Source organism: Aptenodytes patagonicus, chromosome 1 (assembly GCF_965638725.1).
Source record: "Aptenodytes patagonicus chromosome 1, bAptPat1.pri.cur, whole genome shotgun sequence".
In the NCBI taxonomy this organism is placed as follows: Eukaryota; Metazoa; Chordata; class Aves; order Sphenisciformes; family Spheniscidae; genus Aptenodytes; species Aptenodytes patagonicus.
In genome coordinates, this window is record NC_134949.1 from 221,143,567 (window position 1) to 221,156,737 (window position 13,171).

Genomic DNA, 13,171 nt, shown 5'->3' on the forward strand with positions numbered 1-13,171 from the left:
CAAGCCTGGTAAAGAAACAGAGACAAAGGACTGGAAAAGAAACAACTGCTTGTTTGCTTTGCAAGAATGTAAAACACAGCCCACAGCAAGGGATGCAATAAGTAACTAGTGATAGAGGCCACTGTTCACGAACATATCTTTACTCAGGACAATACAGCGTGTCCCGAAAACATGGGCCTGAGTGCTGCCCTGAGCAGGATTATTGTCAACAAAACATCTTGTTTTGTGTATTTCAGAACTGTTAAGAACTTGTCACTAGTGACAAAGGCTGGTGAACATATGGCATTTTGTAAATAATTCATTTCTCTTTTTTTTTTTTTTTCCCCTTCCTTTTTTTCTGCTTGCCCTTTCCTCCCTTTAGATCTAACTTCTAAAACAAGTACAACAAAAAGTATGGAAGAGAAGACGAAAGACAAGAAACCAGAAGAGCAACTTACAGAACCTGAATCAGCTTTCCCAGAAGCCTTACTAGAATTTCAGTAGGTTTAATGTATTTAACTTTTCACTCATATAGAATATGTGAATGGATAAAGCAGATAACAAAGACAACTTATCCAATTCAAAGCCAGAGCTGATTGACTGTGGCAGTTGTGTACTGTTCTTTTGTGTTCTTGTTTTGGGTTCTCAAGGCTATTTTGGAAATATACACTTTTTAAACTATACTTATAAGAAAGAATTTAAGTGGGTCAGAAATAATTTTATGCCGTTAGGTTATAACTTGGGAAAAAGAGTTTTATTAAAAACAAAAAACCCTCACATTTTTGTCTGTTAGTAGCAAGCTTTTGATCAGCATACTCTGAAGTTGCAAGATCATATTTGATTGGGTTTTTTAGGATTCCTTGGTGTTCACAGAGGCATGTAGTCACTAGCCAGAACCTCAGGACCTACAGTTTGCTCCCTTGGTGCAGCTGAGAGCAGAGCACAAAGGAAAGTGTTTTATTTGAAAATAATGGAGGGATAACTTAAACATCTCTTAAAATCAAGCAGAGAAAAATAAAAGCCAAGAGGGGAATATCTGAAGTAGTTACAAAATAGTCAAATTTTTTTTGATCTCCAATCTCTTGAGTAGATGATTAAAGGGAGAAAAATTAAGCTCTGTGACTTTTAGCAAAGAGACAGAAATTGAAAGGGAAAAACCTCAACAGCATCCGATATTCAACAATTATCAGCATTTAGGGAGCAAGGAGTAGTGCCTTGGTGTAGAAATCAAAAGCGGGGTAAGCAAACTGAAGAGCAACCACATATAGTTCTAGTGACATCTATAGGAGTTTCCAGGGTTTATGTGGGATTTTCTATTTCATTTCACAAAGAACAGAGTACAAGTTTCCATAGTAAAACAGACCAAATTTGGCTGAATCATGTCACAAATAAGTACCATCCAAAAGTCAACAAACCAACCCATCTATTTTGCTAAGAAATAAGCAAACTGTATTACTAGGCTGAGAAAAAAACCACACCACTTTCTGATAAAATTATTGTTATGCATATTCAAATATCCAAGCAAATGACTCATTTGTCTGAAGAGTCTTCCACTGAAATGGATGCTGTACTGACACAGGATATTTACTTCCTACAGCAACAGTAGCGGAAAACGGGAAGAAAAGTATTTTTCTTTCTGTCTTTATCTTTCTCCCTCTTTCCCCTCTTTCCCTCTTGCTCTCTCTTTCCCTCTCTCTCTTCACCTCTGTAATCTATAACTTCTCTGTACCACTTGATTAAACAAAGCAGCATAATCGTACAAGTGAATACCTGTCGCATTCTGCTTTAGGATTTATCAAGTGTGTAGTATTTATTTAACTTCCATTCCTGCTTTTTCTTCTGTACATTGAAGAATGGTTGCTGTTCATAGCGAGTTTGTTATTTTGCATTTTCAGTACAGTTTTCTGTTTCAGGATTGGTTAGGAACAACAATCCTGTGAATTACTTGCCCTAGTAACAACCTATAGATGACTGACAAAACTGTCATGGTACTGGAGAGGAGTGTTGTTTCTAGATGATTAAATCATCTAGATGAAACCTAGTATACAGAGTTGAGAAAAATAGTATCAAAGGAATCATCAATCTAGCTGTTTTGTAGCTTTAATCTGACAAATACCATAGAAAAATAATCTAAAGAGGAAAGTTCCAACATGTAGCAGACAAAACAGCAAATTCTCCTCTCAAATTTTTGACATTAACAAAGTGATGGATGTAGATTGCCACTTCATGGAAAATCTTAAAGTAGCAGAAATTAAGATCAGCATCAGTATTCAAACTACAGAAATGGTTTAAAATGGCAGGTATTTTAGGAGGTCACACTGTGTGGCCAAGCTGTCACCTCTGTCTAATAAGTGATATATTTTTGCTGTAGCCATCACCACCATACCCCCATATCTCTGTTCTAGTCTCTCTAACTAATATACTTGTACTTAATGGAAAACCTGAAGAATACCTTGGAGCACACTGACACCAGAGGATGCAAATCTAGTAACCTGCAATTTGCATGACTGAATGATCCAAACTTAGCCAGGAAAAAATGATATTCTTTTAAAACAACTTAATAAAACAGGGAGGGGCAAAACCACCCCAAACCAAAAACTCAAGGACCAATAGCTGTTGAAACACTAAAAGATATTGTGATAATTGTAATATTTGCCTCTATTGTGCCATGTGGTGAATGAGTTCTGGGAACAGAGGGAAAGATTACAGAGAATTTTGCAAATAGACATCATTTGCAATCCAGTGTTTCTCATTCTAGAAGAGAGAACACCAGAAAAAAATACTTGTTTTACAGCTGTGGCAAAGAGGATGACAAGTAGTCTATGAAAATTGTGAAAGCAGTGAGCTAGTTCTTTGACAAAAATGTATAAACATACTTAGAGGATACTACCTGGGCTGCAGTCCCTATTCCTTTAGCGCTTCTTAAAGGCTAACAAGTTCTTGGTGTACAAATGCAGTTTGTGAAGCTCAACAAACCACATTTTCAGAAGAATTGAATCCCATTTAATTCTCCAGTTTGGGATTCATCTGACCTATATCTGAGTGAGTTGCCTAGGCTTCCTCTACAGTGAGTTGTGAGTAATAAATATTTCTGGAGCACAAATAATCTTGTCCTAAGAGACACCTGTGCAATAGGTCAGCTAAAGCATGTCCAGAAAGAATAAACCAGCTTAATCCTCTCTAATAGTTACAAAGGAACAGTATAATCAGGGAGTCTGTTTCTCAGTAGGAGTATGAGATCCAAACTAACATGTAGGTCCAGATGTATATGGGAAATCATTTCTTTATGTGTAGTAAGCAGACAGTGGTATCTACCCAAATGAGTCAAGCAATATGATAGGAAAATAAACATTTCAGTAGTATTTACATCTAATCTAGCTTAAATAATATTCCTCTCTCTTCTGATTCTGTGAGAATGTCTCTTTCTTTACTCTTTCTCCACAGAATTGAGACAAAAGAAGCAGCAATTGATCGGGTTTTGTTTGATCTGAAACAAGTGGAAAAAAAGAACAAAGAATATAATGAAAGAGTAAGTGACCATGCATCCTTCTCCCAACACATTTTATATATGGTATTTTAACTCACAGATTCAATTTTATTCTTTTAATCCTAATACTACATTCACTAAAACTAGTCATTGCAGTGAATTTCTTACAGTCAATGAAACTAGAGAGTCACTTTATGTGCTAAAAGTTAAAGTGTTATCTGAATTAAATGTGACATAAAGCATAAATGTCCTAAATATAACCATGCAAAAAAGGAGCTGCAGGAGTAGAACATTGCAGAATAGGGTACAGCAGTAAGGTAAAGTGAGTTCAGTGAAGGTGTTTTCCAATGAGATCCTCAGTAACCGCCTAAGGATTTAATCTTGCTCTGCAGCAAACGTAGGACAGCAAGCCCCCTTTCAGCAGGTAACTTTACTGCAGTACGTTCAGATGTGCCTTTTTAAACAATCCTGCAAATATTCCTCAATGTTTCAGCGTACAAAGAATAAACGGCATTAACTTCATTTTTGTCAATAGTATTAGCAGATCTAACCAAGTGTTGAGATCTGCTGGCCTTTTTTGATTCACTTCTGAGGTAATGGAATTGTGCAGGTTTCTATAAGAGTTTAGTTATTCTTGCAAACTTAGTTACAGTGGAAACTGAGCAAAGAAGAAAGAGCATCACACAACTGTCTAGGTGCAATTTTTAGCACTGCTTGATGAAGACTCACTTTCTTGAGGATTAAGGGTTGTGTTGGGTCATTTTTAGAACAAGGTTATGTAACTACTGATCGCACTAGAGTGACACTTTAAAGAACCATATATATGAACCGTATATAAAGAACTGTATAAAGTACTGTATATAAAGAACCGTAATATGGCATCTGATGACTGAGAGCAGTGAACTTTGAAAGTGGATATATATACAGTCACCTAATGAAATGAATTCAAATCGCTCAAAAATCCTTAAACTGGATCATGTGATTAAACAGTGTTGCAGCCTGCACTTCCTATAGCAGTGAAACATTGAAACAATGTCTCTGTCCTTCCCAGGCCTGAGGCTTGCCCTGCTTTTGTAAGTACCCATCTGTTCTGCTTTCCGTGGTGTTCCTTTCAGTCTTGAAGCCATCCAAGGATGGTGTTTCATTTGTGGCCTTAACTATCAGTGGAAGTGGCATTTGGCTCTTCTCTCTGCAGACATCTGAAGTCTCTTATGGTTATTCCCCCAATTTGTTGCTAGTTCATGGTCTTTCAAGGACTCCTTCATATTTTAGACTGTGCAGGTACTTCAGGGCATGCTTGAAGTGCTATTTTGTTTAATTTACCCATGTTTTGACAGTTCTTTGAGCTCTATTCTTTGTTTCCTGCTTAATGTTTCTGAGTGGTTTAGAGTTAATCCTTCTAGAAGTGAGGAATGCCTGAGACTCTCCCTACTGCACAGTCACTGTTACAGTTTGGCTGGTATGGTTATTTGCTCCTTTATGGTATCCTTTGGGAGCAAACATACATGATCAGTAATTTCAAATAATTTGAGTGTCACTTGAGAGGGTCATGGCAAGGGGTTATAATCACAGTTGTGGAATCAGTAGGTGTAGCTAATTCCAGCTCTGACAAGACTCTCTACTGTGGTTGTATACAAGTGACCTGATTGTCTGACAACATTTCTACATGAAGGCGGTACATTGTCATGAAGAATGTTGATGTGAAGTAAATAACTCCTACAAATAAATACTGTTATTAAATTGACCCACAAGGAACTTTTTTCCAGGCAATGGAGGACTGTTGATGTGCTGCACCAAGTACAGCAGTCATTTGTCTCTCATTTCCTTGTAATGGTCTTGAAGTTACTGAGAAACTTCTGAGACTTGCAAATTTCCGCTCCGTCCTTTTCAAATATGAAGAATAGATGTTTAGCTGAGTGTTTTTGCAGTGCATCCTGGCACTAGGTCAGATTTTACTTTTCTTCGTTACTGAAGTTTGTCACTTTGAAAACTAATTTAAAAATGTTTTAATGTTTTCTTCTGTTGTTCTTTCACAGAATGACCTTCTGAAGGAAGAACAGCAGGCACACATCAGGCGCATACTAAGACAAATAGAAGAAGAGGAGAAACAACAAGATGAAAAAGAGGTTGTAACTAGGGATGATGTGGAAAAGTCACTGAAAGCAAAATGGCAGTATGTTAAGGACAAAGAACAACTTCTGAAAGGTATATTGTGAGTTGTGGAAGTGTGGTTTGCAGTTTACACAGTTGGGATTGAGTACTTTTTTTGCATTTTAAATAGAGATTCAACTTCCTTGTTGCATAAAAAGCATAAAGCTTTTCCTCCCCAGAATTAAGCTCTCTCAACATGGTATGAGATTGTGGAGGGCTTATAAGTAAATTTGTTCCTTTCAAGTGCTGTATATTACTGTGCAAGTACAGAGGCTTCATTTTTTCTATAAAGTTGAAACTCATGAAAGGCCTATGCACTGGCTCCACTGGAAGATTAAAAAAAAAAAAAAAATTATTGATGGCAGCAAAAATGACCAGTTTTGATTGTTGAAAGTTCTGGCTGCCATCCCTGAGATTCTCAGTGGGAGACGTGTGTCTTTGGTTACAACATTTCAGTGAGAACCGTTCTCTCCCCTTGGCACTATGTGAGGCCATCATGTTGTAATGTATTGCAGCGTAGAAGAATCACCCTTCTTTCTCCAATCCCAGTGAAAGCGCCTTTATTAAAGAATCTGATGAAGTTGTAAGAATTATGAACTGTCAGTTCGAAAAATTGGTAATGTACTTGTCTTCTGATGTTCTTATTTTAATAGATCTGCACTCCCAAATTGAAGAAACTAGCCAAAGACTTTCGGTAAAGCAGGGTGAGAGGGATTACTGGTTGGAGTACAAAAATGTAGGAAGTAAAACACAGGCCAACAAGATTATGAATCTGGAAAAAGACATCAAGGAAGTCAAAGATGACCTTCACAGGGCTACAGGTCAGTTTACAGCTAGTGTAATGCATGTCTTACAAGCTCTTTCTGTATTACTTCTGGGAATTAATTAAATTATAAATTTAGTTTGATGTCAAATTATAGTAACTTACATCAACTTTTCCAAGACAGTGCACCTAAACTAGGCTGCATAATCCTATAGAATGGAAGAACTCTCTCTCTGTCTCCATGAAAGTCCCTTTATTAAAAAGTTTTATGAAGTTGCAGAAATTATGAACACTTAAAGAAACCGATAACCATGTCTTCTGATGATTTTCTTGTAAAATATAGGCAACCCATATTTTAAAAATGTTACTGTGAAGGACAGCGGTTTTCTAAAAATAAGTCTACATGTATTTAGGTCGCCTACACACAGCCTCCCTTAGCAGTCATACTTGAAAATGTTGACTCCGCTCTTGTTGCTTCTCATCATGCTACAAGCACTTCACATGTTGAAAACTCCGTTGACAGGAAAGTAGTATGAGCTCATTCTTGGAACAGTCTTTTGAATTGAGCATACTGGTTTAAATGCAGAACTAGAGGGAGCTGTTTAGCCAGTGGTCTGAACTTTGCCTCCTAGTTGCATAGTCTCGTGTATGAGGTCCTGCGAAATTGCCAGTACAGACATATACAAATACTGGGAACTGTTTCGATACTGATACAACAGTGGAATTAAATTGACAGCTTATGTATTCTGGTGCTGAGTGCTTTACAAAGATTTCTTTACTACTGCATTATTTTAAAATCATTTAAATATTTTGCTGTTACATAACCCATGCTTCTAATGGGAGAAGGGTGTCCTGGTTTTCTTCCTTTATGTCCCTCTCAGTATGCATGACCATAGCCAAGCAGCTGGTAGTAACAGGCAGTGACACTGCTCTAAGGGTCTCTGTATATTCTGTGCCAACCATTACCAGGCATCAACTACTGTGGAAAAGAGCCAGCTAGCTATCTTTTTGTCTCTTGAAACATATTTTATCACGATTAAGATCTGCACTGTGTTTTCTACGTTGCCAGATAGTTTTTCAGATATCTATCTCTGTATTCAGGAGAGGTTGATATTTTTCATTATGAATTTTCTGTGTTCTTAATCAATTTAAAATTTTGTTATAGAGTTGCTGAAATATGAAATGAAAAAGAGAATGGGCTTTTATATAGAATGCCAGAATGTGCCAGTAGGAACATTCAGTCTGACCTCCTGCATGTCACAGGGTACAGAGCCAAAAATTTGCGGTTGAACGGAAGTGTATTTATCGAAAGACTGTGACAGGGGTACATATAGCAGTTACCTAATTAACATACTGCAAAATGATGCTGCCAGTACTGGATATTAACATACTGTTTTACTCAACTTCCAAAATCAAACTTATAAAGTGGCTGGGGAGTAGAGTCTTCTAGCCTACCGGGGGGGGGGGGGGGGGGGAATCTAACAAGCTTCCAGAATGAAGCAAATTGGGCTTGTTCACTCCTTGAATGTGTAACAGGCTTAGGGAATAAGCACAGGTGAAGAGGTTTTGGTCTCTGTAGGTACCACTGAAGGGCTTGATGCTGGCACAGTTCATGTGGTCTGGAGATGACATTTTAAACAAAATTGCTGGAGGGGAGAGGAAGCAAAAGAGAGCCATACATTTACGTAAGGTCTGGGGAAAACAGTGTTGCAGTGAGAGAGTCAGGGAAAATAGCCTCCTTAGAAACAATAAGTATGTCTGAACAGTTCCGCCTTTTCTTCATTCTCCTAGTACAACTCAGGTTGTTTAGCTGTCTGAAAGAATGAAAAGATGAATTAATTATAGTATGTAAGTACTTCCATTTCATTCTGTCAAGTCTAGATGGTGGATTGATTAAGGCAGGCCAGCTTCCACAGTGTTAAATTAAGAACTAATGCACCTTTCATATTTGACTGCCTTTGACTCCACAGTGGGTCCGTGACCAGATACTCATTTACAGCCAGATCAGCAATAGGCTGTCTGCAACACAAGTGCAGAGCTAGGCTGAATTTCAAGCCTCTGGAACAAGTATGAAGTGCCTTCCTTCAAAGAAAATTACTACAATCTCATTCATTCCTTCAAAAGGAGAAAATACCTGGCAGCAGTGGGCTATTTAGAATAGCACAAAAACAGCTGAAGGGAAGGATGAAATAATTAAATAGCAGGTGACTAGAACTTGAAGCCAAACAAATTCAGTTAGGCACAAGACACACTTTCTAAATAATGACCACAAGTAACAATGAAAGCAAATCATTGAGGCAATTGCCACATTCTCTGTTTTGTCCTATTGTCAAATTAAAACCCCCTGGAAGGCTTAGATAAGTCAGAAAATTGATTAGGCTCTGTATAAAAACTGTCTGAAAAAAAATGCCAAGTGCACAAGATGACCCAATATGCTGCTATACCTAAAAAATAAGTTTTCTAAGCAAATCTCCCACATGGTTCCAGGAGCTCTGCTATTGATAGAGACAAAATTTAGTGTTAAGATACCAATAGAGAGGTTAAGATACCAATAAGATACCAATCATTAGCAGAGAATTGCTCAGTTTATTAGCTGTTCTAGTTGCCAACAGAAACGTGTAAGCCACTTCAGATTTCTAGTTTTGTAGTTAACACTACTGTCCTTTGGGCTTAGGAGGACAATTTCTATGGAGAAGGATGTCTGAACCCTTTTCTGTGGAGCATCTCTGCATGTCATGCTGGCTGATAAGTTCCAGTTTAGGAACAATATGCCAATTATCTATTTGTTGTCAGGAGAAATTGATGTCAGATAATGATTTCTGAGTTTCTTTTTTCTTTTGAAGAATATTATAGAAATGCTTTGAAAGCAGTGAAAGAAGAAAATGACAAGCTGCTTGAAAGGCACATGAAGTTAAGTAAGGAACAGGCCCCTGAGGTATTCCTTCCGCCTTTTTTAAAAGTGCTAACTGCATCATAGTTAGAATTCATGTACTCTGCATTAATAATTATTTTAACTTGAATTAAGACTTGGAACTTTTCTAATAAATTGAGAGTAAAATAAACTGTAAGTCTTCTTACTAAACATGGCATTGGTTATTGTTATACACACATGCAATTTTTTTTACATCAGACTAAAAATGAGTAGATGTGTGGGCATTTTACAAATGAGGTATGGGAAACTGGGGCACCATGCACTGATATGGCTTGTTGAAGAACTTTTGCTGTGACCTTGATTTTGACGTTTGCATAGATTTCAAAACCAATAACACACTAAGAGATTGTCTGCATGGAAATAGACATCAATTTGAAAAAAAAAAAAGTTGTTTTGTACTTGTAAAGTACAACATTTTTAAAATGCCAAAATAGTACAGTCTACAGTAAAATTTAGGCTTATTGTTATAGAGATTTTTTTTTTGTCATTTCTGCCAGCTCTGATTTGCAAATGTGATTTACAGAGTATTTATGGTGACGATTTCTTACACTCACAAAATGCCAAGCATACTTCAGTACAAACTGCTGGTTGGACCCATTAGGTGTTTCAATTCCTTGACTTCAGTGCTGGGATTTTCAGTCATGTGAGAACATAATCCAAAGGACTGTGTTTGTGGTGATCTATAGGGGCATCTTCCCGCCCTGTTGTTCCTTTCCTCATACTGACATCAATAATTAAATTGTAGCCTTGGCTCGTTAGCATAGACCTCTACATGTTTAAGTCATTTGTCATAGATCAGTACTGCCTCATTTGTGATTTTGCTTGGGTTTTTTAATAGCTAAAGGTTTGGATATCCTGAAAACAGGAAGATTTGAGCAGTAGTGGGAACATAGCAGAACTTCTTAGGCAAAAAGAAAACGTCCTATTTTAATATGGGAAATTAGAAAATATTGGTAAATTGCTTGACATATAAACTGCACTAGGCAGGATGATGGAGAAGAAACAGCTGGCCTTGTGGACTAAATCCCCTTGTAATCCCTTAGGGGATGCTACAGTCTGTTGTGTGGATGTTTCTTAATTATTTCCTGCTAAACAGCTGACGGTTCTTCTTTATAGTGTGCAGCACTGTCAAAGTCCTGCTTTCAGATGAGATGATCTTAAATTGTGTTTTCTCAGAATGCTGTAAGATACTTAGACAAAAACAGTCGCAGAGAAATTGAACAGAATGAATGGCTAAAAGAAGAGGTAAGAGCACCACTTGTGTACAGTTTTTCATGGCAGTTCAGGTTTGAAATACAATGGCCTACAGTCATAACTGTTTCCAGGCCTCTGAAGACTTTCCTAGGAAAGGGAGAGCAATTGTCCTGTAATTACTCTGTAATCCTGACTAGCAAACAGTGTATGTGGTGAATAAGGGTAAAAGGTGAACATCTGCTTTCACAAATGAAGGACCCATTTTCCTGCCCAAGCAGTTATATGAAGGACTACAATGTTCCATACAATTAAGTATTTATATCTACTGAGATTGGGATACTATACAGTGTAAAGGCTCAACCGTGTAAGTATCTGATGAGTGTTTTTTTGAATTGCATTAAAGTTCTAGTGCTACCGTATAGAAAGAAAATGGATATGGATGTTGGAAACATTTTTGGAGAAAGGGCTTGAGACAGTTTTAAATGGGAGATAATAAAGAAACCCTGGAGATTAGTACACTGAAGAGAGGAAAATAAAAATCGTACATAGTTGTAATTGATTACTTTATAGCTTTTATACAGTCCTTTAATGGCAATTTAGAGCTATATATTAGACAGGTGTAACTTTTCTTGTCAAGGAAAATCTTTTTTGTAAGCCAAATCTAGAAAACTGATTTTTCTGTGGTGAAAATTTGATTGTGTTTGTTCCAATCAATACAGATTCTTTGTTGTGATCAAATCTAATCAAGAGATTGGAGGGAGGAAATACCCTTTCCCACCTTTACAACCTCACAGCTTAGAATTGAGCAAAATGTTTTTAGGAATTAATAAATGAATTTATTATTTTTCAGTGCCACATCAACAAACCTGGCAGAGGTTTCTCCCTTTTACTTACTAGTTTAAGATACTTGCCAGTATGCAGGGATACGACTTTCCTTCTTCCCTTTAATGAGCTCTGAGCCTACATCTTTAACTTTCCAAGGAGGGTGTCCAAACCACAGGTTCTGAGGCAATGAGGTAGGGGTCAATAGGAGAGAATGAATGCTTTAATCTGTATAAACAAACAGGAGCTCGAACCTATGCATCCTACCAGTGAATGAGTAGGAATTCCCTTCCCATCTCCCTGTCTCACTGAACGCTTACGAATTTTACACGCATTAGGCAGTCTCAACAAGGGAGATCCACTTTGGAGTACTCATGTCCTGACAGGCCCTCACCTCAGAGTTGAGGGATTTGGGTTTCTCTCCTCTCAACTAGAGGTTTCCTATGTTATGAATTAGTTTCCTATGTTACTAGTTTCCGATGTTATGAATTAGTGCTTTGAATTATTGTGGAAAACAAAACTGTTATCACTAACTTCTCCAGTCCTCTGAATTCACACATTCATTTTCTCTGCTTTTCCTATACAGATGAAATATTTTCTTGGAGGCTAATGTTTATATGTAGCTGACAGACTCTTCCAGTATTTTCTTTTGGGGAGATAAACCAAAAATTTCAGTTTTGTCCTGGTTCAAAATTTATAATTTTTCCAGCTGGGCCACTGAACTGAAAAATGACTTACCAAAACAGGTCTAAACTAGTTGCCTCCAAATCTGAACAGATTTTTCCTGGGTACTGTGTCACACCAAGATGGTGCAAAGCTGCATCACCTCATCGTGCCAAGCCACATCCTGTTACTGGTTAATGTCCTGTCATTTTCACCTTTTTTAACCCCTGGGAGAAATGGGAACTAGTTTTTAACTGCAAATTTGGATGATTATAGCCGGGTTAATTTGCCTTCGGTGAGAACAGATGCATTCAGATGACTAGGTACTGGTACTGCTTTTAAACATATGCGTATGGCTAAGATTTCTGGGAAGGTATTCCTCCCATAGTACATTCCACCTCCCAGTGAAGGGGGGAAGAACTTATTTGTACTTCAGGAAAAGTGAGAGGAATTGTGGGAGATGAATAACTGGTATCCTTTGGTTAATATAAGTTCCTGGCAATAATGGGTGATTACCAGTCCAAAAGAAAGTAGAGCCTGGGGTTTAGCCAATGTTGTGGCTAACTTGGACTGAAAGCTTTGCTAATTCTGGGTAAGAAGGTTTTGCGTATAGGCAGGAATTAGAAAAGCAACACTTACTGAGCAAGAGCCTGAATTTAACTCTACAAAGAAGGTTTTTCTCTCTCAAAGCTCTGATGTGAAAGCAAAAGAAAAATCCAGAGCTTCTGTCTACCAGACCTGTTTGGCTACATGAGAAGGTTCTGCTATCAGGGTTGCATAGCCCAAATGTGCGGCTGTGATTGACACAGGTGTGCCAGTAAAGGGTTCTAATAAAGGTGTGAAAGAACCAGAAAGGCCTTCCCTTTGCCTGAAAATGTGGCACTATGTTTCTCCACCAAATATGCAGTCTTGCTGATACAGCTGCATTCTTTCTAGCTATGTGCTATTAAGATAGTTACTATGAAAGCTTCCCAAAATGGGTATAGTCTTTCTAAGATGATCCTTTTTTTTTTTTTTTTTTCTTCCCCTAATTGTCAAAAGGTTAAGATATACCAAAAGGAAGTAAGCGATTTGAAAGCCTCTATTCAGCTCCTGGAAGAAGAAAATATTGTTTTAGTGACAAAACTGATTGATAGCAGACTTCAGAATCTGAGAGTACCCAGGTAAAATGATGCCTTTA

At 37.6% G+C, this 13,171-nt stretch overlaps 1 protein-coding gene across 4 annotated transcripts in view; it reads left to right on the forward strand.

Annotated features, from left to right (window-relative positions):
• CCDC83 (coiled-coil domain containing 83) overlaps window positions 1-13,171 on the forward strand; it is a 31,845-nt gene that overhangs the window by 2,970 nt on the left and 15,704 nt on the right. For 3 of the 4 annotated variants that reach the window (XM_076328417.1, XM_076328416.1, XM_076328418.1), the window contains exons 3-9: window positions 362-479; window positions 3,424-3,508; window positions 5,503-5,671; window positions 6,271-6,438; window positions 9,224-9,315; window positions 10,489-10,557; window positions 13,033-13,154. In XM_076328417.1, the coding sequence (XP_076184532.1) occupies window positions 394-479; window positions 3,424-3,508; window positions 5,503-5,671; window positions 6,271-6,438; window positions 9,224-9,315; window positions 10,489-10,557; window positions 13,033-13,154 (791 nt within the window). In that variant the 5' untranslated portion in view covers window positions 362-393. The remainder of the gene's footprint in view (window positions 1-361; window positions 480-3,423; window positions 3,509-5,502; window positions 5,672-6,270; window positions 6,439-9,223; window positions 9,316-10,488; window positions 10,558-13,032; window positions 13,155-13,171) is intronic. The other variant, XM_076328419.1, reaches the window with a different exon arrangement.